This window comes from Dermochelys coriacea, chromosome 10, assembly GCF_009764565.3.
Source record: "Dermochelys coriacea isolate rDerCor1 chromosome 10, rDerCor1.pri.v4, whole genome shotgun sequence".
Classification (NCBI taxonomy): Eukaryota; Metazoa; Chordata; order Testudines; family Dermochelyidae; genus Dermochelys; species Dermochelys coriacea.
Genome location: NC_050077.1, coordinates 65,688,324 through 65,712,941, shown reverse-complemented (window position 1 = coordinate 65,712,941; position 24,618 = coordinate 65,688,324). Strand labels below are relative to the sequence as shown.

Sequence of the window (24,618 nt, the reverse complement as noted above, 5' to 3'; positions counted from 1 at the left end):
CACGGTGAGTAGATGTAAGTACGTCGATTTCAGCTACATTATTCACGTAGCTGAAGTTGCCTAACTTAGATTGATCCTCCCCCTATGCCCCCCCCCCCCCCCCCGAAATGTAGACCAGGTCTAAGATTCTGGGCTGCTGCAAAGGCCAGCTGCCAGAGAGCTGCTCTGCAGCCACAATAGCCAGAGTAGTCTGGCTATGCCCCAGATATGCTCCCTCCCATCCCAAGCCATTCCCCAGCCCAGTTTATGTTGGGGATTCAGAGAATGTGAGTGAGGCTTCTGGCACCCAACTACACCATCTGTACATTGGGGAATTCCCAAGGGGCATTTCTGCTCCTCAGTGTGTTTGTGTTTGCGGAGGGTTGAGAAGGGACAGGAACATGAAGGAAAAGTTTTTAACTTCCAGGGGATTATTATAAGCAAGATTAAGGAAAGGGGACTTGAAAAATTACAAAAACAGATTCGACAAATTCAAATAATCTTTTAAGTGAAGTTGCTAATACTGATATTGATTCTCTTGATAAGATGCTGCATCATTTTTAAATGGGGCTTTTGTACGAAGTGGAATGTTGGAGGTGAGCCTCTGCCTTTGAAAAATAAACTGTTAAAATCATCATCATCATCATGTTCCCATTACGCCTCTGGCCTTTTGGGCAGCGACGAAGCTCCTCCACTCCTGTCTGTTTCTGGCAAGTCTTTCAGCGGTTCCCCAGCTGTGCCCTAGGTTTTCAGCTCAGCTTCTGCAACTCTTTGCCATGTTGTTTTCGGGCAGCCTCATTTTCACTTGCCTTCAGGTGTCCATCTTATTGCTACTCTGGTGATGGACTCAGTTTCCATCTGAAACACATGGCCAATCCATCTCCAGTGCCTCCTGGCAAGGATGGTGTTCATATCCTCTTGGCTGCACTGTGTCAATAGATCTATGTTTGAGATTGTTCTGGGCCAAAAGATAGAGGATTTTTCTGAGGCAGGTTGTATGGAATGAAGACAGTTTGGACATGTCATACTTTCTCATTCCCCAGCATTCTGCACTATAAAGTACTGTTGAAAATACGCAGCTCTGATAAATCTTGAGTTTGGTTTTGGTGTTGTATTTTGATGATTTCAAAACTGTATTTAAGCTCCTGAAGGCGTTCCTGGCTTTATTGATTTTGTTCCGGATGTCCTGGCTTGTTCCACCGTCTTGGCTGATGGTGGTGCCCAAGTATGTGAATGTTTCTACATTGGTGAGAACATAATCCTCTCTCTGTAATGGTGATGGGGAGGTAATATTGAAGGCCATGATATCTGTCTTATTGCAGTTGATTTTCAGTCCAATTTGCTGGCTGAATGCATTGAGTCGAGTTGTTTGTTTCATATATGGTGTTGGGTATGTGATAGGAGAGCGAGATCATCTGCGATGTCCAGGTCTTCCAGGGATGAGAAGGATGTCCATTTAATGCCTCTTAGCATGTCTTCTGTTGTATGCCACATTACCCAGTCGATGGCAACATTGAAGAGGATTGCAGACATGACACACCCCGATGTACTCCTGTTTTGACTTCAAAACTGAGCTCACTGTAATCAACACTGCACGTAAAGTTGAAATAAGGGATTCTATATGCCTGCAGAATGCGCCATAGGCTGGACCTGTGAATGCTATCAACAGCCTTCTCAAAGTCTATGAAGTTTATGAAGAGCTGCTGTTGCCATTCTAAGCACTGTTCTATTATGTTTCATAGAGTGAAGATCTGGTCTGTATGTCCACGTCCTTCAGAAAATCAGCTTGCTCTTTTCTGAGAACACTATCAACTGCTTCTGATATACGTTGGACTGTGATCTTACACAATACTTTTGCTTGGCACAGATAAGTGTGATACCATGCCAGTTATTACACTCACTGAGAGTTCCTTTCTTTGGTATCTTCACTAAAACCCCATTGGTCCACTCATTTGGCACTTTTTCCCTTTCCCAGACTGATGTAAATAGAGGGGCCAGGATAGATGCTGCTAACTCAGGATTTACCTTGAACAAATTCTGCATTCAAGTTATCCTTGCCAGGACCTTTCCCATTTTTTTTAAGGATTTGATGGCTTGAATGATCTCTTCCTTAGTTGGGATATCTTTGTTGATATCAAGATCTTCTTCTGCCTCCTGAATGTTTGCTTTCTCTTTAGGTGGCTCCCTGTTCAGCAATTCTTTGAAATGCTCTGTCCAGCATATTTCTTGTTTTTTCTTTTGTTAGTAGGTCGCCTTGTTTTTCCCTGATGAGATTGTTTGGTGGTGTCTGCCGTTTACCACTGATAACCTGCATCATTTTGTAGACGGTTCCATGTTCACCACGAGCAGCTGCATCCTCTGCTTGTGTTGCCAGATTATCAATATAATGTCGTTTGTCCCCTCTCACAAGGTGTTTGACCTCCCAGTGTGCCTTGCTATACTGCTTGTGGTATTTGTCCTTCAGCTTCTGGGATATTGTGTCTAAAACTTTTTTTTTTCTTCAGGGCTCGTCTGGTTTCTATGGTGTTCCATATGCTGGATGTAATCCACCCCTTCCTTCTCTTCCACCTGTAGCCTAGACAGGCTTCAGTGCTCTGTTTATAAATCGCTGTTACTATGTCCCGCTTCTTGTTGATCTCCTCATCTGTATTCCCCTCCTCTTCATCAAGGTCTGCAAGTTCCTGAAACCTGTTCTTTAACTGCAGAATGAAGGCTTTCTGTATTTCAGAGGACTTTAGCTTGTCAATGTCCCACACTTCTCAGTTTTAGCTTGATGGAGGCTGTCACAAGGTGGTGGTTGCTGCCAATATCTGCACCTCTTTTCACTTTCACATCTGTCAGTGAGTGTCACCATTTGCCATTGATCATCATGTGGTCAATCTGGTTCTTATCTCTGCCATTTGGAGAACACCATGTCAGCTTGTGGATTTCACGGTGTTGAAATAGGGTTCCACCGATGACTAGGTTATTCATATTACAGAAATCAACAAGCCTCTCTCTGTTTTCATTCATGGTGGCACACCCATGTCTTCCCATTGCTCTGTCATTGTTTGTGTTGTCCTTACCAACTTTGGTATTCAGGTCTCCCATGATGATAGTTAGGTCATGGCATGGTACTCTCTCTAATGCCGCCTGTAGTGTAAGGTAGAATTTGTCCTTTACTTCTTCATCACTGTCATTTTTTGAAGCATAGCACCTAATCAGGGTGATATTATTACATTTCTCTTTCAGTCTGGCTCTCATAAGTCTGATGCTGATGGACCTCCACTCTCTTCTTCAAAAGAATGGCAGCACCCTCATGGTGTCCATCATTCCATCCAGAACACAGCAAAGTTTCTCCAAAGGCTGTTAATCTTCCTGATTCAGTCCATCTGCTTTCGCTGACATCTAGGCTGTTTAAGCTGTAGCGTCTCATCTCTGCTGTGACCTGAGCTAGCTTCCCTGCTTCGTGTATTGTCCGTACATTCCAAAAACCAAGTTTGCTTTTTGTCTTGGTGTTAAAAGTCTATCATTAAAGTTCCTGTGTACCATATTTTAATGCAGCCTTGATTTGTGTATTCTTGAAATTAGAAGCTGTTTGCACTTATGCACACAACCAGCCCATTCCTGGCTTTGTATATTAAAAAAAGCTATTGTGCTATTAATACAATTCCCTAGCGCTAATTATTCACAGATCAAAAAAGTAGGTGCCGTTCCATTGGCTCATGGAAGTCGGCATTTAGCATTCAGACCAATAAATTGTCATCTTCAGTCGCTCTACAAGCCAAAAAGTGAGGTTATCTCACAATTGCATGCCATGGAGTATGTCATTACATTTACAAAATAAAGCTGTTGATGGATTGTTTGGAAAATAATGAGCAATTAATTGTTTAAAGGAAATTCACCAAGTCCCATCTGGCCCAAACTTTAGGTTTTGTAAACATGAGCAATGTTAAAACTTAACAATAGAAATGTTTCCATTACTTTACAAAATTCCAGTGAGAACATTTAAAAAAAATAAATAAAACAGCCCCTTGCAGTGTGTGTGAAAGAGAAGTGCAAACCTAAAACATTCTGGGCTAGTGCAGCAGAATTTGAAGGTCAATAGATTAGCAACTAACTAGAAGCAAACGGAAAACTGATTAGTCTATTCTCCTCCTCCTAGCTGAGAAACTAGTATAAATAATGTACAAAAATATCAGCTATTTTAAATGTTTTTAGTTTTAATAATCTAAGGTATCTGCAACATGGGAAAATAGATTTGATTTTTTTTACCTTGATAGCATTCGTCTACACAACGGAGCATTTTTCAAAATTGCAGCCCCAAAATGTCTGTCTAAAGTTTCATCTACTCTACAAGTTGGGGGTGAGTGTCCCTGCTCATCTCCACGTACTCATACAAACGGTCAACAAGCTAGTGCGAATATAACTAGCCGTGCATTCACGGTAGCGCACAGCAGCGGTGGAGGCAAAGCTGGGTATGTGCCTCCCGGTTTCAGGCAATGTTATGTATAACCTATTACGCTCCCCTTCTTCCTGTACAGCAGCTTAACTCTTTGCTGAAACATAGGCTAGAGCTCTGTCTTTTCAGAAAGTATTGCACAGAGTTAAACCTCAGGACTATTTTATGTAAAGCCCTGTGGGTAGGCGTTAATAGATCCCAGATAGTTTGAGAGAGGGAACCATACAGTTTCTTTACAATCAAATATTTAATACACAAAACACATTATAAATAGTCTTTGGAATCATTTATGAATAACGTCTTAAAATCTATAAGGTACCAAATCTACTGTTTCTTGTATCGACTTTCCCACTGTGCTTTTGTTACATATATTTACATTTATACTTCTCTACTAAAACGCACACAGATACATTCCCATATGATCTTCTTTCAGCGATGATTTCTCAGTTTCTATACCGTGGCCTTGATACGTTGTGTGTGTCACCTGGACTCTTCAGAGCTTGAGAAGAATCGCAGAATTTCAGTTCTTTCCCCAACACTTCTTCAGCGGCCTTCAGCAAAGAGAAGTCTGGGGATCCTTACAGCTAGCCTGGGGATAACAAAATGACCGGTCTCCTCTGTTGCTGTAAGATAGGAACCGTAGCCTGCTTCCAGACAAGTACGGTCCTGGGAGCTCGCCCCCACAGCCGACAGCATCCCTTGGTCTTGCATGCAGCTAAGTCTACAGGACTGTCTTTAACCTCTGTATTTATAAACTTTCCCGTGGTGAGCTCTGACTGGCTCAGCTGTCAGTGAATTTGCGGAAGCTGCAAGACTCCTTGTCCTTATTGAAAGCTCTCTGCCCAGCTTCAGAAACAGCTGCTGAACATGTCCAGTAACTGCCACGCCCTATGTCTGGATGTTTCTGGACCTTCTAGTCAAGTTGCCCTGCTCTGCAGACACAGAATATGCTAAAACCCATGCCCTCTCCCCACTGCTTCTCTCCCTTTCTTTGGACTTAAAATACCCCCTGCTCCCTCCGCCAATACACCCCCCCACCCCCGCCACACACACACACATCAAATGCTGCAGTAAAAATACTTGGGTTACAGTTACAGGCACAAAGAAGCAGGAATGGTCTTTATTCTGCGCTGGTTGTTCCATTTGTGCTGATCAATAATAATGAATTTACCAGGTGGGCGGCACTAGATGCTGTAGAAATTCTACATGGGTATGCTATGGAGTGTCATTCCCTGCAAATTTTGCCTGTTCAAAGCCTATTTACTCAGAATTTGTGCAGGGAGAGCGGATTTGATGCAAGTCATTTTTGTATGTTTTTTTTAATATTCCTCCGAGCCAGGTGAAAGAAAGATCCTGGGGTCAGAGGCAACGAATCAGGGAGAGGCAAACCAGCTAAGTAGCTGTGCAGCTCATGGCTGAGCAGTATCAATGTGCTCTCTGCTGAGGCTGACTGGACTGACTTCCATGGCAGAAGGTGCAAGGACTCTGGAGTGGGAGGAGGACAAAGATCTCTCCTGGGTGGTTGGCAGGATCAGTCTCTCTGTGTGCAGGTGGGAGTTCACTAGGGAAGAAGAATATGAAGGTGAAATCCTCACCCCTGCTCAGGCCCCTTTGTGCCCTCAAAAAGAGCCAGAATGGTATATGCGGCCCTGATCCTGCTATACATGGCTGGGGGAAGATTCCCCAAGCACAGCAACTGTGGAGACAGTTGTAAGGCTGCCTCCGAAGGACACAACTCTGGCGTAGGGTGTGGGGCTGAGGATAGGAGAGATGTGTCCAGGCTGTGGCCACAGTACCTAGTATTACAGTCCCTATTGCAGCTCTGGAAGGCTGCAGTAACTCAGACATGTCCCCAAGACTTCATTAAATTATAGCAGGAGCTTTTCCAGTTCCGAGAGCAGGCCAGGATCTAGACAATGCAGAGGTGTCTTAAAGCCACCTTCTCCCTTCCTGCCCCCGGACTGAGAGTTCTGTGCAGGATTCTCTTAGGGTGTGTCTGTGTTGCAGCTGGTAAGTGTGGTTCCCAGCTTTGCAAGATATACACAAGATAGCTCTGCTCAAGCTAGCATGCTAAACATAGGAATGTGGCCTCAGCAGCACAGGCAGTGGCTCGGGGTAACCACCCATGTACGGTCCCACCCAACACCCTTGGGTACATACTTGGGCTGCTAGCCCAAGTCCATATTGCCCATGCTGCTGCGGCCACATTGCTACATTTAGGTGTTAGCACTTGTACATCTACCTGAGCTGGGAATTGCACCTCTCAGCTGCTCTGTAGACATGGCCTTAGAGGCATAGCTCACCATAAGTCTGTGTAGGAAGAAGACCTAGACTGGAAAAAAGAATCTGGAGATCCTCTGCTTTTTGGTGGATCCTGGTTAGCTTTATTCTTCCCTGAATTTGCTGCACTTAGGCCTTGTCTATCCACTGAAGTTGCGCTAGTTTAATTTATGTAGGTTTTTAATCCTGTTTAGTTACAGATATGCTTATTTCAGTCTGAGTGACTTATTTCAAGGTAGCTTAAACCTGTTCCTAATTGACATAAGCTAAATATCGATTAAAGTGTCCATGTTCCCTTTTTCATCAGGTTAGCAAAATCAATTTTATATCACACCTTTAGTTAAATTAGGGCAATTTGCATATAGACAAGCCCCTGCTACTCCTTTACAAAGTGAACATGTGCGTGCTGTTAGACTGGACTTTCATGCTTAACTTCTTTTTCTATCAGTGCATGTTCTACTCTGCATCAAGGTCAGTATATACCCTAGAGGCTTGAACTTGCTTTCAGAAACTGGCTGAATTCACTGCACACAACAAGGCTAACATTGCACATGGCATGTTCTAAGGGACTGCAGGGTGTCTTGGATGGCTTATTTAGTTCCACTGCAATTAACGGAGCAAGTCATGTGCTTATGCCTGAAAGGACAGGATATGGGGTAAATGTCATCAGTTTCTTGGAAGGTTGGAAACAGGATGATTTATCGTGGTATTGATGTATACTCCAAACCATAAATCTCTTGGCCTGTTTGAAAAATGAAAAATTGTCTTACACATTCAGATAATCTTTTATGCGTCTCAAAATGTTATGTATATTTGTGCTCTAAAATTATATTTAGATTGCACGCTTAAACCAAAAAAGTAATAGAGGGAGTTTGCCCCTTGCTTCTTTTTGGTGCTTATCCTATCAGGGTTTAGTGCACGTTGTTCTCCAGGGCAAAATGCTTTTCCCAATGGAGATTATAGTTGCGCTCAAATCAAGTTATTTGGACCCACAAGGCTCAGCATTGGTTACAACAGGTTTTTAGTTCTTTCCATTATAAAAATAAGGGCTGTGTGCAAAATGTGTCTGTCACTGAATCACCTCAAAGGTCCAAGAGTGTTCAGATCCATGGTTTTAGTTTGGGGCCCCACGCTGTGGAAAGTGAATAATCTTTGTCATTTGTTCACATGAACCAGTTGCCCCCTCTTTGTTGTACTATAAACATGCATTTTCACGGTTTCACTGAGCCCTCTGGCTAGTTCCCTCTTACGCATCTCCTAGCTCACGCTCATAAATCAAGCTCATTATTAGAAATTATACTTGGACGTTTATGGGAAGAAGGGAAGAGATTCTGGATCTTTGATTGCTATATTAACTTGTAAACTAGAAAATGGTCAGGCAACTTTGTTAGGGCTAAGGGCATCTGCAGTGGGGTGACAGGGATGGCCGGCTCAATAAGGCTGACTTTGTTTGGATGATTACTTTCTACTTTGTTGAGCCACACAATCCGTTTCTGTTAGATGGCGTAGGCAGGCCTTTAGATGCTTAAAAGCAAATTTCAACAGCATTCTTATTCACTTACATCAGCCCACATCTCTTCTTTTACTCTCGTTTGGAGAAACAATAAACAAAGTGGTCTACTGTTGTTGTGAGTTCTTCTCTTTAAATTAAAAGGAAAAATAAAATAAAATCCTGGAACAAGTTTTCTTCTAGAGAGTCAAACTCCAGAGAACAAGTCCCACACAGCTGGGAAGTTGCTTTCCACTCAACAGGTTTGTAGCAGCCAGCTATCGTGACTTTTTTTGTTAAGCTTCCTAGAATTTCAGCCACCTTCAATCCAGCAGACAGCAGAGCTGCTGAAACCCCAGGATTTGTAGAACAGCGTTTCTCATCCTTTTCAGGTTGGCTACCCCTTATTTGAAGTGTAAAAAAAAAATTAAAAAAAAAAAAATTCCACAACCTTCTTATATTTATTAGAAAAGGTGAGAGTTAAAAACATATCAATGATAAGCCTGTTGAGTTGAGTGAGTGTGTGTGTGTGTGTGTGTGTGTGTGTGTGTGTGTGTGTGTGTTTCGAGAGGTTGATAGAGAATATTTAACTTGGAAGGGTAAGGGTGCGCAGGGAGTTGGGAACAAGATTTTCCTTGCTTTTGACTGTAATAAAATTTTCAATCCCTCTCAGCCCCTCGGTTTCCTTTCAGGACCCACCAGTTGAACAAAACCTGCAGTAGAGTATAGAGTGGAATCACATCGTTTCATTACGAATGTGATAACAAGGACCGCATTTTCAGTCACAGCCTCAGATTTTAAGTGTAAAAAATGTACATACGAGTTCTTGTGTCCACACAACTGCACTTTCATCCATTTTGCACATGTGGACTGGACTGCTGGGAGCCTAAGTATCACATCTACATCCACTAATTCAGGTGTATGTCATATGGCAGGTACAAAATTGGAGGCTGGTTTGATGCCAGCTGAAAATGTGTTCCTGAAAGAGCAACCTAAAATCAACTTGCTTCTAGAAATCTATCAATACAAGTGCTATTTCATCATAGCAGGGGTATAGCCACAGTGGTTTCTTCTCTCTAATCTATGGTGCAATTTATGTTGTAATTATATCTGCCCTATTGAATTGTACTGTACCTTAGAAATACTTTCGGATACAAATCAGGTGTTATCCCATTATTTATTTTTCATAAGTATCAAAATAAATGTGCAGCCACATATGCTGTAAAGTTTGTTACTAACTTAAAAGTATGTCATTTACACGTTAGATGTGCTTGAAATAAGCAACTTAGCACAATATTAGTGTCCTGTAAAATATGTCATTATTCAAATTAAAGCCAGACATATCATGGCTAGTTTGAGGAAACTATTTTATGTATTGAAAAGGTTGTTAGATCATCTAAAATGCCATCCATGGATACCCAGCAGCCAATACATGAGACAAGGGAGTAGGTGTTCTACATTGAATCGTACAGGCAATGGAAACAGCTGAGTAATTATCCTCCTATTGCTTTGTTCCCCTTTGCTGAAAATTGCTTGGGTGGATGGGTACTCCCAAGGTTTCATTTTCTAGTACAAGATTGGGATCTATTGTTATCAGTTTTGCTTTGGACTCCTTCATTCTGTATAGACTGTCCTGGCTGAAGAATCTGATTGTTCATCTGTTGCCAAATCTCCTTGTTTTTGATTTTGGCCAGTGTGTCTGCGTCTTTTGCTATGAAACCAGCCTCAGTGTTCTGACCTAGTCCATACCTCCCAACATTTTAAGATGAGTCCTGCCCTGGGGGATGGGAGGCTCTGGCGGAGGGCGGAGTTGCAAAGAGAGCCTGTGGGATCTGAGTCACTTCAGCTAGGACAGGGGGTTTGGGGCTCAAAGATGGTCAGTCCTGCTAAATCCGGAGCTGCTGGGAAGTAGGCTAATAACCCTGATTGGTTAATTTATATGATGTCAGGCTGGTTTGGTTTCTTTTAGTACTGACCTAGAATGCAAGATGAACTTTTTTTTGCCATTTTAAAGATTGATTTTGTGGCTAGGAATCTCACAGTTTTTTCATATTAATCATTTATTGGCCTTCCTAACTGTATTTCTCGCCATGGCTTGCAGGGTTTAGTGCTTATTATTTCTAAACTAGGTGATTGTTTTGGCAATTCTCATTGCTAAGAGCTTGGCCCATGCTATGGTAATGCATTGTTTAGCCTGCTGAAATACACATGTGCTTGTCTTCCACTTTCATCTGTCCAAAGTCTTTCATTCCCTGCAGAGTATATCAGCTGAATTTACTTCTCTTCTTAATCGTGATAGCCTTTAAGTTTAATTACTCAAGATTCCCTTTACAATGAAAGTTCAGTTGAACATTAACGTCATTAATGTTCAAAACCCATAATTCTGGATCCTGAGCTGGTACACATTGGCATATTTCCATTGAAACCAATGGTGATATATAAATTCACACCAGTTTAGGATCTGGCCCATTCAGGTATCATGCTCAACTTATTTGCAAGTCATACCCTAAGTGTGTATCTCCTCCTGAAGTGTAGGTTCTGCAGTAGGTTGTTTCAGTGTATAACATTGTAGTAGTAGTATAACAGTGTACAGCATTATTGTTGTACCAACTGCTTTCTCTCCTAATGCAACTGGACCACAAGACTCATTGGACTAGACTCTGAGACTGAAACCCACAGGCTGTTGTTGATGTTCACTCTCTTGAATTTTTTTTATTTGTATTTTTTTTTCTTTTTGAAACTGAGCTTTCTCAGCACCTATCTGTGCATGTGAGCGCACTCTCTCTTTCTCTCAAAGGTAGCCAACTCTCCTAACCGCTTTGTCCCTTTCTGAATAATAAACTATGACTGGAAAAATCAAAATTGAACTTGCAAGTTTTAATTTACTTTCTGATCTCTCCTAGATGAGACACAGCCTGTAACAGGTTTTTTTTTTTGTTTTTTTGAAAATTACCCAAGGCACAGAGACATACCAAGAGTCTAATGCCTTTGTAACCAGAATTGGTGCAATGGAAAATGATCCTTCATAAGATAATGATTAGTAAATAATCCTCATGTGAAAAAAGAATACAGGCATAATGTATATGCAGCCATGAAGTGTCAAATGATTCACTGGAATCAGAATAGTGGTTCTCTAGCTGCATGCGCTGATTCCTGAGGCCTAGTGTGTGTAGTACAGAGGTACATCATGAAAAAAGTCCTGCTTCACCATTACAATGTGTCATTTGGATTTTTACATATCAAATGAGGGATAAATGGGTTTCCCGAATGTCTTTAAATAATGTGAACCTTCTCTCCTTACATCTGGGCTTTCATACAAATGTGCACATTCAGGCATGTGCAAATATGTGGGTGTTCCTCATTGGTGGGTGCAAAAGCCTCTCCGTGGTTTGGAATATTTTGAGTTCCCAGATGTGAGTGGTGGTGTTTATGCTACAAACTGTGCATTCCTGACAATTGTCGAGAGGCCAGATCCAAATAACAAGAATGGAGAAAGGATCCAATAGGCTTTTTCATATATTTTCTTCTTGTGAGCATGTAGGAGAAATGACAAAGAAGAGAAATTCAGTTGTGTACGTTATAATTCACCTGGGACAGCCTGTAAGGTCCTGACTGTCACAGTAAAGATTTGGGGACGGGGGGAGGGGTAGATACATATGACATAGACATGACAAGAATGCATTAAAGCAAAGCCTTAGGAGTAATGTTAATGAAGAAATGACTGAATGATCACACTTCTTGCCATTTGCTGTAGAAGATGTATTAGAGCTAACTTATAAGTGCTGTTTCATTTACCAGCATGCTGATGTACTAAAGTAGGAGTTTAAAAAATCTGACATGAGAGATGTGGTCTCCTACAACTGAATTACTCTTACCACTGATTAATTAGGTCTCTGGGAAAAGGAGCATGCAGCACATTGTAACTAGTTGCAGTCTAATGAGTTGAGGAAAAGGAGAATGATCTTGTGCCAGTGCTACAATGAGCTGCATGGGGTATAAGTATACAGGTCTCAATCCCTCTCTTCTTCAGCCTTGAAGTAGGACGTTCTAATTAAAATAATATCCATAATAATACTTAGCTCTGATACATGGCTTATAATCAATAGATCTTAAAACAGGTTTCAGAGTAGCAGCCGTGTGCTAAGTATCGTTATCCACGTTTTACAGTTGCAGAGAATTTAAGTGCTTTGTCCAAGCTTATACAGAATGTATACAGCAAATAGAACAGAACTTCTGTCTTCTGAGACCGAGTCCTGTACCCTAGCTACTGGACCCACAATGCTTTCATTACCTCTGCACTCAGTCCACAATCACCTGTAGTACATCATAAACAATTGTATTAAGACACAATTAAAAAAAAGACCTCCGGTGAAATCACATATAAAGGTAATAAACTACAATGAGCTTCTGTTGCCCTATTTGTCTTACGACTATGAAAACTAGAAGGCTAGAGTTCTAAAATACTCCAGGAGTAATTTGAAGTTATAAACACTCTGGGTCAGAGCTATGTAGCTTTCAGTTTAGCTGCTTTTCTGATAGAGAGAAAGCAGACGTGAGGGGGGAAAAAATCGACTTTCATTGCTTCCATTAAGAAGCTGGTGCAAGATCAGTGCTTCTAATCAGGGTAGGTAATGTACAATAAAAAGGAGAGATTGATGGAAGGAAATTTTAGATTTTCTTTTCTTCTTCTGCAAAATGACATGTGGGTTCAATGGTTTTTAATGACACATTTATCAATAGGACTCCATTTGTGGCAACCTTGTGAATTTCTCTGTCATCACAGCCCATCTAAATTTCTTCTCACCTAAGCTCAAAGCATCCCCTTTTCACTTTAGTTCTTCTTTTGTGACTATGTTATGGAATCCTTACAAATGAAACCATTGGAAAAGCCATACTGTGTTATTAACATCAAGTACTAACACCCTTAGAGCCAGCACAGAAGAAGCTACATTGGTCCTAAAGTAGCTGGGGTCAGGAATGATCCTTGGCCTGACTTGTATCTTGCCCCCATATAGGGAGTCTGGGCTTTAGAAAGCTGGCCCTGAGCACTGTTGTGATTGATATGTTTTTAGGATTTTTTGGATCGATGAATGTTCTGAAAGCGCCTGAACAAATTGGCCTTATTTTAGGAGCCAATTAAAGTCATCACATACAGAAGAAGACAAGCACACTGGGTTGGTTTGGCAGTAATCAGAACAAGCAATTCAAGGGGGCTTTAGCTTCCTTCTTCTGCACAGTATAGCTCTACAACTGGATATCTGCTATGCAATACAAAAAAGGCACCAACACACACATCTTTAGTTTATAACATTCTGGGGTGACAGCTCATCTTTCCCCTGTGACCCCATTGCCAGAGGTCAGCTGGAGATGGAAGTAACTGAGTCCAATCCTGCAAGAAGCTGAGCACCTCCCGCAAGGTAACTGGCACCCGTAAGTCCCATGAAGTCAATGAGACCAGAGGGCACTCAGCACTTCACAGGATCAGGCCCTTTAATAGCTAAGTTGCTGTACTCACGTGTACTATTGCTTGTTTACCAAGACAAGGGGATTACATTTGATTTTGGAATGTTTGCTGTTTTGAGACGGAGCTGACATTTTGTCATATTCACGCTGTCTAAAACAGTCCCCTGATAAAAGGTCAATAAAGTAAAATGTGCTTGTGCTGAATACCTCTCTTTGTAGTAGGGTTTTTTTTTCCATTGGCTCCAAAACATTAAGCATCAGTAAGTGAGACGTTAATGACCTTCAGTAAGATGCATTATTTTGCCCAGCAACTGTGCCATCCTGGATCAGGATAATTAAATGCTATGTTGCATATTAAAAGTGATAATTGGAGTGATTTTAAATCAGAAGTTTCTTTGTTGAAGTGTGGAAAATAATTAAGCACGCCACTTTGCTATAGGAAGTGTGTAATTTATCTGTCTTTGATGTAGGCCAGTAAGCACTGTAAGTGATTTATGAGTTATACCCTTCTGTTCTGCTTTCATAAATGGGAAGTGCCTAAAGAGCATACTTGAAAGTGAGAAAAGGGGTTTTACCGTGGGAAATTCCTATTAGACAAAGAAATCTGAACTGATACTCAGAGCTGAAAAACCTTGAGAGTGGACAAGTAGAAGCAGAAGCCAGCTCTGGATTTCCCCTCTGGCCCTTATTTCTACAATGCCCCACATCAAAACTCAAGATTCAAACTACCCCACATTTGAAGAGGAGAGGCTTTGAAATCCAGATTCCAATTTTGCAACTCGTATACATTGTTCTGAAGCAGAGAAGGACTCATCTGAGATTTACAGAGGGCAGTTTCCTACTTAGACAAATCTAACACCACAGACAATAGCTCTTGCACTATTGATGCCACCACTGCTGGAAAAGGGTTACAAAATTCCTAGTGCAGAAGCTGCCCATGAGAATCCTACTTTGAGTTTGGTAAGGTACAGCATACTCCCGAACTAGCTAGCCTGGCCATCAGGTAGGGGAGTGTAACTTGCTGGGACAGTTTTGGAGTCTAGTCAGACACAACTACTACTCCTGTGAAATATTCACCATGTACTGTGGACAGTAAAAACAAACTAAGATAACTGCTAGAAGCCTTAAATGTTTAAGGGTGGAACTGTAACTATAAATCACCAAAAAGAAAAGGACTACTTGGGCCACCTTAGAGACTAACAAATTTATTTGAGCATAAGCTTTCATGGACTACAGCTCACTTCATCGTATGCATGCAGTGGAAAATACAGTAGGGAGCTGTAGCTCATGAAAGCTTATGCTCAAATAAATTTGTTAGTCTCTAAGGTGCCACAAGTACTCCTGTTCTTTTTGCGGATACAGACTAACACGGCTGCTACTCTGAAACCTATAAATCACCAGTTTCCTGACCTTTTTGTAGCGGATGCGTGTTAAATGGTCAATAGTTTGTGCTGTCTTTTTTATTCTGCAGGGAAGCAATAAGCCGACTGTGCGAAGCTGTACCAGGAACAAATGGAGCTATTAAAAAACGGAAGGTAAATATTGCATTAGTGGGACATGTTTTCCTTTTTATGGGTTAGATGATTCCCTAGCAGGATTCAGCCCACCATGGAATTCATGCAAGTTTAGTTCAACTACATGTTATAAACAAGAGTATTTACAATACACCATTTAAAACTACTCGTTATTTGATAAGCAATAATAGTACTGTATCCTGGAGCCCTAAAAGGTTAATACCTTGCCTGACACTTCTGTTCACACCCAGATATCCCAATTCCCAGGGCTTTGCCATAACCAGGTTTTGGTTGAAAAACAAAACAGAGTTTTTATTGGTAAGGAGACTGAGTTAATTGCGGCTTTTCCCTGATGATCTTTTTTATATTAAAAGTTTAAAAACTACCAGGATGACAGTGGCCACCATCCCTCACTGATTCAGTGAGGAGTTATTTTAGCACTCCATGTTGTACTGCCCTATGTTAATTGGAAGTTGTAGATTTCTGTCAGGAACTCTGGAGTGCCGTAGGGAGAATAACTCTCACTGACCACATTCTTGTTATAACCTGGGAAACAAATACATTGGAAAATTTCCTCATAGACTCAGAAACATTTTGTCCCCAAGAAAAGCAGCAGAATTAAGTGGATAAATTACTCGTTATGAATTATTCACTCAGCTCTATCACTTACGAACATAGCTCTTTGGTGTGTTTGCTTTTTAAAGTTTTTAGTTTATCATTATTAACATACAGGAATGTTGCATACAGATATGATGAAATCTTAATCATAGCCTGTATTTCTTACCTTTAAAAGCCCCATCTGAGTGTGATCAACATCTTATCATCTGTCTTTATTTTGTACAAATTCTGGAAATGATAATCGTAGGTTATAAAATCTACTTAACCCTGGTATAAGGCTGTCTGAGATGCATGAAGTTTACAGGTTTTTTTGTTTGTTTCTTTTATAGCCTCCAGTTAAATTTCTGTCTTCTGTGCTTGGCAAAAGTAACCTTCAGTTTTCTGGCATGAATATAAAACTGATCATCTCCATGAGCAGCCTTGCTTTGATGAATGTTGATACCCAGCAGGTAGGATCTTTATAGGTCTGTTGTTTTCTGAGGTATCCTTCCATCCATGTTAATGTTTTCTTCCTCTTTTAGGTGCAGATAGCTGTGGTTTAAGAACAAACAGGTGCTCAACAGGAAAAGCAAAACTATTCAGGTTTAGGTTGTAAGCCTTGTAAATATTAGCCAGAATTGGCCTCTGAATTTAAAGGGGAAAAAGTGGTGGAGAAATTTGATATGTCACATGTACTTTGTGTTTATACTAGTGTCTTTCATCTGGAAGCATCCCATAGCACTTGACAAACAGTGTCTCCGTGGGTGTATGTGTATACCTCTGCCTGTTCACTTGCTATGGTGCCTAATAGGGCTGCAGTGCAGACTGGAGTCACTTATCACTACCAAAAATAAATATTTAATAACAATAATGGGTCATATGACTGGCCTGTGTTAGGGAGGTTTGTCAGTTCCCCTGGAGCAAAGCTGCCCTAGAGTTACTTATCTGACTTCCAGGGGATCTCCCATAGCACCCCCTCCTGGAAATCCCAGGGTATGGCCTCAATTATCCTGCAGCCATAGACAGCTAGCAAAACTTAGAGCAGCCCTTAGGCTAGTGCACAGTTGTCCAAAGCTGGGTTAAGGCTCTGCTAATGTGTCTGTCTTGTCAGTTACTTACCACATGCATTTGCTGATTCTGCAGGCTATGTGGAGCTATGTGCCTATGCGGCTGAGGTCTGATTTGGAACTGTGATGTGATTCTATTCTTAGATCACAGTAGCAACACAGTTCCCTAAGATGACCACCTTAGTTGTGCTTAACCTTTTGTACTGATTTTAGTATTTTCTGATACAGGGCTAGGTTTTCTTCTTCATGGAACAGGTGGTGTCCGGGAGCTAGGTTCTAACTCTCTGATTCTGTGGGCCAGCCCTGCCTCTCACACATTGTAGAGCTGCTGCCAGGCAGCTCTAAGTTTTGCCATTGCCAAAGCGTCTCTAGTAGAGTTGACCCTGTGCAAGTGAAAGATAATCATGGGCAGAGTGGAGCTCTATCACATTTCCCCCACTCTGCCCGGGGAGAGGCAAAAGTGCAGGGCACCAGGAGAGTTCTCTTTACCCCAGGGGAATTTTACCATTCAAGAGTGCAAAAGGACCAAATCCCAGCTAAAGAATCTGGTCCCAAATGTACTAATGCTTTCTCAGTTAGTTTGATTTATGGGAATTCAGGGCACTGTCTCACTGTTCTTTTTAGCCCCTATTTTTCTGGATGTTGGTAAATTGAAAATTCAATGTATTCAGTTCTCATTTCCACCACATTTCACTGTTTGCCTGCTTGCTTAATCAATTGCAGTTGGTTCTAATAAAGAACTCTGTGTTCATTGTGATGAGGTAATGCATGAACCTAAGAAAAATTGATGCCTGATCCAGCTAGAGAGATTTATGACAAATAAAAGAACTGTACTAAAGTAGAGATTGAATATCGTCAGACCACAAACATCGGAGAGCCCTGTTCAGAAAAATATTCTTCCATCAACTGACCTCTTGTGTGCCTTTATGGATAACTGTCAGTGACATTTAACTGAACTCATTTGGCTTTTAACTTTAATCCCGGATTTGTAAAGCCATCTCTCTTTCTCCTCACGTAGCCCCAATTCTCCTAATATCCAAGTTCCTAATATTTAATTTTTTATTAATCATATAAAAAATCAACAGCTGAATTTATTTTGAAAACCCCCTAACAGCTGCTGGGGATTAAGAAGTAAAAGATTGTGCTGTACTGTATGTGAATCTGATGTTTCTGGGTGTATTCCCGTCTTTAAGTTTCCTCATAGGAAAATTGTATGATGTGCATATTATTGGATCAGGTTTTCATGAGCTAGGCCCTGTATTTCTTTCTCTGCAGGGTTATAATCTGGTATTTTCTATATGCACAGCACATGGGCACTCCTAACTGACTGCTTATTTTTCTCAGATTATTGCTAACCACCACATGCAGTCCATCTCATTTGCCTCTGGAGGTGATCCAGTAAGTACAGATTTGTAAGATATATTTCTGTAAGCATAAGGCTTAATTACAAGACTAAAAGTACCTGCAATTACTCTGCTTCATCCCCTCTTATCTCTGGTTAAATTGCACTTACACAGTACTTAACATTTCTGAGTCATTACACCTAGGACAAGGCAAGTGGTTAGAGCAGAGGACTGAGATTTTGGACTCTTAGGTGCTATTCCTGGCTCTGCTGTAGACTTGCTGCATATATGGGACACTTAATGTGTCTTTATCTTTTTTCTCTGTCTTCAAAATGAGCTCAACCTGCCTTTGGAAGTTTGTGAAGCCAGCAGCCGTAGTTCCCCCTGCCCTGATTTGGGGGATCTAGAAATGGGAACATATGAACATAGAAATTGCCAGATTGGATCAGTTCTGTGGTCCGTCTGGTCCAGTCTCCTGTCATCAACTATGGCCAGCACCAAAGGCTTCAGAGGAAGGTGCAAAATACCCTGCAGTAGGCAGCAGTGGGACAATCTATGCAGCCTGGGAGAGGGAGGGTTCTCTGAATGCCTAATAGTTAGTTTGGCTTAGGTCCTTAAGCAAAAGAGGATTTATATCCTTTCCCAAACTTCTTTTAAAAGATTTATTATAACTAGATATTCTTGTTATCCATATACATGTCTCTTTCAATCATTATATTCTTTGCTTCAGCAGCATCCTGTGGCAATGAGTTCCACAGTGTAACTGAATTGTGTTGACAAATATTTCCTTGGATCAGTTTTGAATTTGCTGCCTTTCAATTGCATTGACTGTCTCCTGTCTCTTGCATTATGAGACAGGGAAAGTAGATGTTCCTGAACATCCTTCTCAGTACTGTTTAATTGTAAGCCAGAATCTCAGCTTTCATTCAAAAATGTACATTCTCTCCCTTTTGGCTTTGAAAATGTAAACTGATCAGACAATATAAAGCAGATGGAGGGCTGCCCTAAATGGGCAGCTGAGCATTCCCCTTGTGTAGAGAATCCCTGGGTGGTATAAAGCCAACAGAGCTAGCAATCCATGACCTGCTCCGAGCCCCCTTGGTGTAATGGGATTTCTGGGGTTGGAGTGGTGTGGAGTGGAAGGCTGTGCTCTGGCAATCCTGGATGAGTAGAGTAGACCTAAGGGTGCCACTACTACAGTGGTAACTGAACCTTGAGGCTACTCTATGTCTGGGAGCCAAACTGGCCTCCGGCTGCCACCAGGTGTCTTTAAAGCCATCCTTGCCGCTCACCTTTGGTGTGGCAATGAGCACAGTTTTTCTAGAGTAGATCTGGCCCTTGAAATTCTGCTTTTACCACCTATCTGATAAGGTAATAGTGGAGGTATGAGAACAGGAATATGACCTTGCCTGTATCGTTTTTTTTTAAAGGGTGGGGGAGGTGGTGGTGGTGCTGAATTCTTTGGTCCAAGACTCTTTGTTCTGAAGTTCTTTGAATCATTAGAGATGGGACTGATCCAAAGACTTAAATCCTAACTTCTGACTTTGGGGAAGTTCAGATCCAGATCCAAATGTTACAGCTTAAGTCCCTCTTTCCTTTTAATTAAAACACATTGAATTTAGGTTCACAGCTCATTAAAGTTCACTCTGAATCATATCAGCAGTTACGTTACTTTGCTGTTACATGCAAATTCTTTGCCTGCCAGAAAAGGTCTCACACAGTGTATGCTGGATGGTAGTTTTCTGCACATGCTGTCTGAATTCAAATGGAAGAGTCCATGGAATAATATGATACCTGATTTGGGAACTAATTTATGGCTTTTTGTTCATTTGATTGGCGAGGGTGTTGGGTGGAATTGGGGGAGGGCACTATTATTTAACTAATTTACATGGAAGTGTAACCAGTTTTCTTAATAGTTTAACTTTTAAAAACTGGCTTTAGCCCATCTTTAGATTTTCTAGATAGGGTGTACTTTATAGTAAGTTTTAGATTTCTAAATACAATTTCTCCTTATTTTGCATAACTTTTTCCATTTTGAAAATATTGGGATACATTTTCAGTGCTCTGCTCAGCAAATTAGATGCAGAATTCCCATGGCCTTCTTGTTTGTTTGTTCAGCCTGAAGCTGTATTGTGCTGTGAAGTCATCAGATCTCACAGGATAAGCAGGGAGTGGGTGTTACCAGTATTTGGAGGGAAGAGCTCTAATGAACACCTACACAGGGTACTGCAGAAGGTGGTGCTGGTGATTCAGTAGGTAACACTCTTCCCTCTTAGGCCTGGTCTGCACTTAAAAGTTAGGACAACGTAACTACAGTGCTCAGTGAGCGCCATAACCGCAACCCCTGGTGTAGAGCTAGGTTGATGGAAGAGTTCTTTGGTTGACCTAGCTGCTGTTGCTCATGGAGGTGAAGTTCCTAAACCAGTGGAAAACCCTCTTCCATAGCTGTAGGAAGTGTCTACACTACGGTGCTACAGAAACATAGTTGTGGCACTGTAGCTCTGCCACTGTAGTGTCTGAAATGTAGATGTGGCATCAGTCAGAGCTGAAGGAATGCCCCCAGCATGGATGAGAGGCACTGGGCTCCATGAGCCAGAGCCATTTGCATGAGATGTTTAAATGGAGGTCCAGCCCTCTTGAGATCACTAGTGGCACTTTACATAAGAATAAGCATGTGAATCCTGGTGGCCAGATGCATTTTGGATAACTACAACCAAATTTTTTCTTACAATTTCAACTGGATATGGTATTCCTCACTTCCTGTCCCAGAGCCCAATCCTATAAGGCGCTTAGCTCTATGTAGGAAGGTGTTCAACAACTTGCATGATTAGGCATCTAAACTGTGTAATGTTACTATGCACTGTGAAATAGCGGCTGAGTTCTACTCCAGAGGTGGCTGCATTTCAGTGCTGAGAGAAGTCATTCATGTATGTGTGTAAACTTTGTAAAGATGCAACAAAATCATCTGGTATTTTTCTAGTTAATTGCTAAATGGGGTTGTACATCTAATTTGAATTGACAGTGTACCCCAGACTGTGTCTGAGCTTTTAAAAATCTGAGAAAGAAATTGAGGAAACTGAGTTCACAAAAGTTATTTAACAAGAAAATTTTGGCTTCATTTGCAACCACAACAGTTAATTTGGGTGCTTTTTAAATTAAACATCGACAAGTTATGCTGGCCCCAAGATCTACTTCTTTCATAATTGATTGAGCAATATTAAATGATTATTCTTGTGGCATTACAAACAAGGGCTTTTATTTCCTGCCAGTAGATTGCATCTTCTATAGAGAGCCATGCCTTGAACTGCAAAGTGCACTCTCCCCACTCTTTCCTTAAAGATCCAAGATGATAAAATGCATCTTTAATTATTAAGATAATGCTATTCATGACATCACCATTTTACTGTAGCGCTGAATTATCAACTGGCTCTTTTGCTTTTGTACATTCTCTACATGTTTTATTTTTGCTATGTCAGTTACCATTTGCTGTTTTTGTACTAAAAAATAATGTTTCGATATTAATCGTGACCAGAGTCTGAATACTTCGGCCTGTCTTCTCATCTCAGTAACACCAGTGTTAATCCAGACTAACTCCTCTTGACTTCAGAGGAGTTACCTGGGATTTACGCAGTGATATAATAGAAATCAGACTTCAGCCCATTGAATGTCATATTTTAGTTCTTCTTTGAGATGTTCTTTTAAAAAAAAATCTGCATAATAGGCAAAATTCTAGTCTGCCCTCTGCAGTACTTGGGCTCACTAGTTTGTGTTCTGCTCTTGAACTTCCATAGGTAGGTGAGTTAACTGACTTCCATTGAAGCAGAGGGCACTTGGCTTTCCTGGATTAGGCCTAATATGCTTTAGAACCCTGCATAACAATTGAAGAGGACAATTTTGTCCATTGACTGATCATCATTTAAATGACTGTTGCTTCTTTAGCAGAATTGAGAATGCAGAATATAATTTATTTAATATACAAAGAGATTCCTGCATTTTTGCCTAGGGGAGGGGGGGGAGATGAATTAGCACTTCAATGTACACAACAAATTACTCTTCCTTTCAATGAACTAGGCGGACTACTGTTTGTTTTTCCTAAACATCTAAGTAAGTATTATTTCTGAAGCTGAAGGGAGTGCCTGAATTTATCCTTCTGTGCTCATTTACACTATTTTGTTGACTGGTGCTTTAATGACTCACTTGAAAAACATTTGTTTGTTTTTAGGATACAACAGACTATGTTGCATATGTAGCTAAAGATCCTGTTAATCAGCGAGGTATGAAAATATTTTCAGATTAAAGTATTTTGTCCTATCTCTACTGAGCAATTACATGAGCTTTAATGTGCCTGTGATACAGAACAGTTTGATATTCTGCCCATTTCAGGGCTGTATAATTTCACTATTTGGTCAATGGGGTGATAGTGTTGTCTGGACTGCAGCACTAGACACCTTGCTACTCATGCCCCACACAGAGAATCTTCAGGAGTGACTTAACTGCAGCTATCAAACTCCAGGAATGAGAAGACACTTGCATCCTGACACTCTACCAGCTTCCCAAGCAAGACTGGCAGCTCTGCACACAACCTCTGTGCTGGCTGAGAGGAAGGGAACTTACTCTGACACAATTGCAAACTGAGATGCTCTAGTTGAAGTTTCAAGGAGAGGAAAAAGTGTTGGTGATCTTGTCTCGTAATTTATGATGTTCCCAAAATCCCTTAATGGAATTATAGCCCATGCAATTCAGTTGCATTCACTTTTATTCACCTAGTTTGTTTAACTACCAGTCTTCTGCCTCATCTGTGGAGATCAGCACTGCATCCTTTGCATTACTTATTTGAGAACAGTTATACAGTGAACAGCAGGTCACATCAGTACAATTTTGAAGCCAGCCAGCAACTGATGATCATTGCTGACAACAGAATACGGCGATTTAGAAAAAAAGCCCCATTCTCCTGGTGGCATTGCAACAGGCAAAATACTGACTAGCACAACTATGCAGGAGCATCTCACAGGCAGTGCAAAAGCAGACAGTGGGACAAGACCAGAGGGACTGGAGTGGTCAGAGTAATTCTATTTCCTTCTGCAATGTACTGACTAGCATCTAATTTGTACAGCAGCCCACTAGCAGATGGACTGGTGAGTCTTACTCAGGTGTGAGAGCATGTGTTCCTTCAGTGGCTGGCCTACAGAAGAAAAAAACCCCGAACACTGCTCTAGCTAATTTCCTTTTAGTTCAGGTAGCAGGGAGCTATATTTATTAGAGCTGGAGGTTCTGGGGAACATCACTGCTTATGACTACTGAGTCTCTGTGATCACAGTATGTAAAACAGCTGACTACTGAGATGTCTCCTACGGTTAAGGAATTGTTTCCAGGGAAGGTTGGGCTGATATTTAGGACCCTTATTTCTTAGCTATGTCATCCTTATTCTGACACATGAGAAAATGACTAATTCAATTAATTATGGCACTCCAAAAATCATTTGTGGTTTCAGTGACGTTTAGTATTAAGCATTCAGGTATGAATGTGGCAACATATTAAAAACCACTGTAAAATCAGTGCTTGTGTTTGTATTGCACTAGTGAATTATACTACCATTTGGAAAGTAGACTTTAGATTGATGCTTGAATTTTAGACCTCAGGCCGGTAGCAGCTGCGGCAGCCATGGTCTGCAGTTCTGTGTGCAAGATGTAGTGTACTGTACTAGCCAGAGTGATCTCACAGTGCCATCTAGTGACTGGTCTGCCATCTAGTGCAGTGGTCTCCAAACTTTTTGGCTTGCGCACCCCCAGGGTGAAGACCGGAAGACCTGCCGCAGGCGGGCCGCCGATGGAAGAAGACCGGAAGACCTGCCGCAGGGAAACACCATCTGTGGACGTGCAGAGCTGCTGCCGAAGAAGAAAAACGGCGGAGTGCCGTCCGGCGGCACTCCTGCTGCTGCGCACCCCCTGGGACCATCTCGCGCACCCCAGTTTGGAGACCACTGATCTAGTGACCTACTGCCAGATTTTCAGGAGTTCAGGGCCAGATTTTAAATGCATAGCACCCAAAATTGGAGGCAGATTTTCAAAGATTTGTTTCCTTGTAAGCATCTAAATAAGGGCCAGATTTTCAGAAGACCTCTGTGCCCAGTATATGGCTAACATGCTGAAGTCTTCAGCAAATCTGGCCACTTATATTGGACTTTTGGTTTAAAAGGACCCAGAACGATATTGGTTTCAGAGTAGTAGCCGTGTTAGTCTGTATTCGCAAAAAAGAAAATGAGTACTTGTGGCACCTTAGAGACTAACAAATTTATTTGAGAATGATATTGGAAAATCTGACTCTTAATGCATAGAAGTCACTAGGAGAGGAAGAGAGACAAGGGAGGATATAAGAAAAACAAAGCAGAAAACATAAACACAGGTTTAGATTCTTTTGTAAAGTTGTAGATTTATATTAAAAGTAA

The 24,618-nt window shown here is 41.3% G+C and overlaps 1 protein-coding gene across 7 annotated transcripts in view; it reads left to right on the top strand.

Moving 5' to 3' along the window:
• SHC4 (SHC adaptor protein 4) overlaps positions 1-24,618 on the top strand; it is a 64,507-nt gene that overhangs the window by 28,216 nt on the left and 11,673 nt on the right. For 6 of the 7 annotated variants that reach the window (XM_043494028.1, XM_043494024.1, XM_043494027.1 and 3 more), the window contains exons 3-6: positions 15,124-15,187; positions 16,114-16,233; positions 18,175-18,228; positions 22,396-22,447. In XM_043494028.1, the coding sequence (XP_043349963.1) occupies positions 15,124-15,187; positions 16,114-16,233; positions 18,175-18,228; positions 22,396-22,447 (290 nt within the window). The remainder of the gene's footprint in view (positions 1-15,123; positions 15,188-16,113; positions 16,234-18,174; positions 18,229-22,395; positions 22,448-24,618) is intronic. The other variant, XM_043494022.1, reaches the window with a different exon arrangement.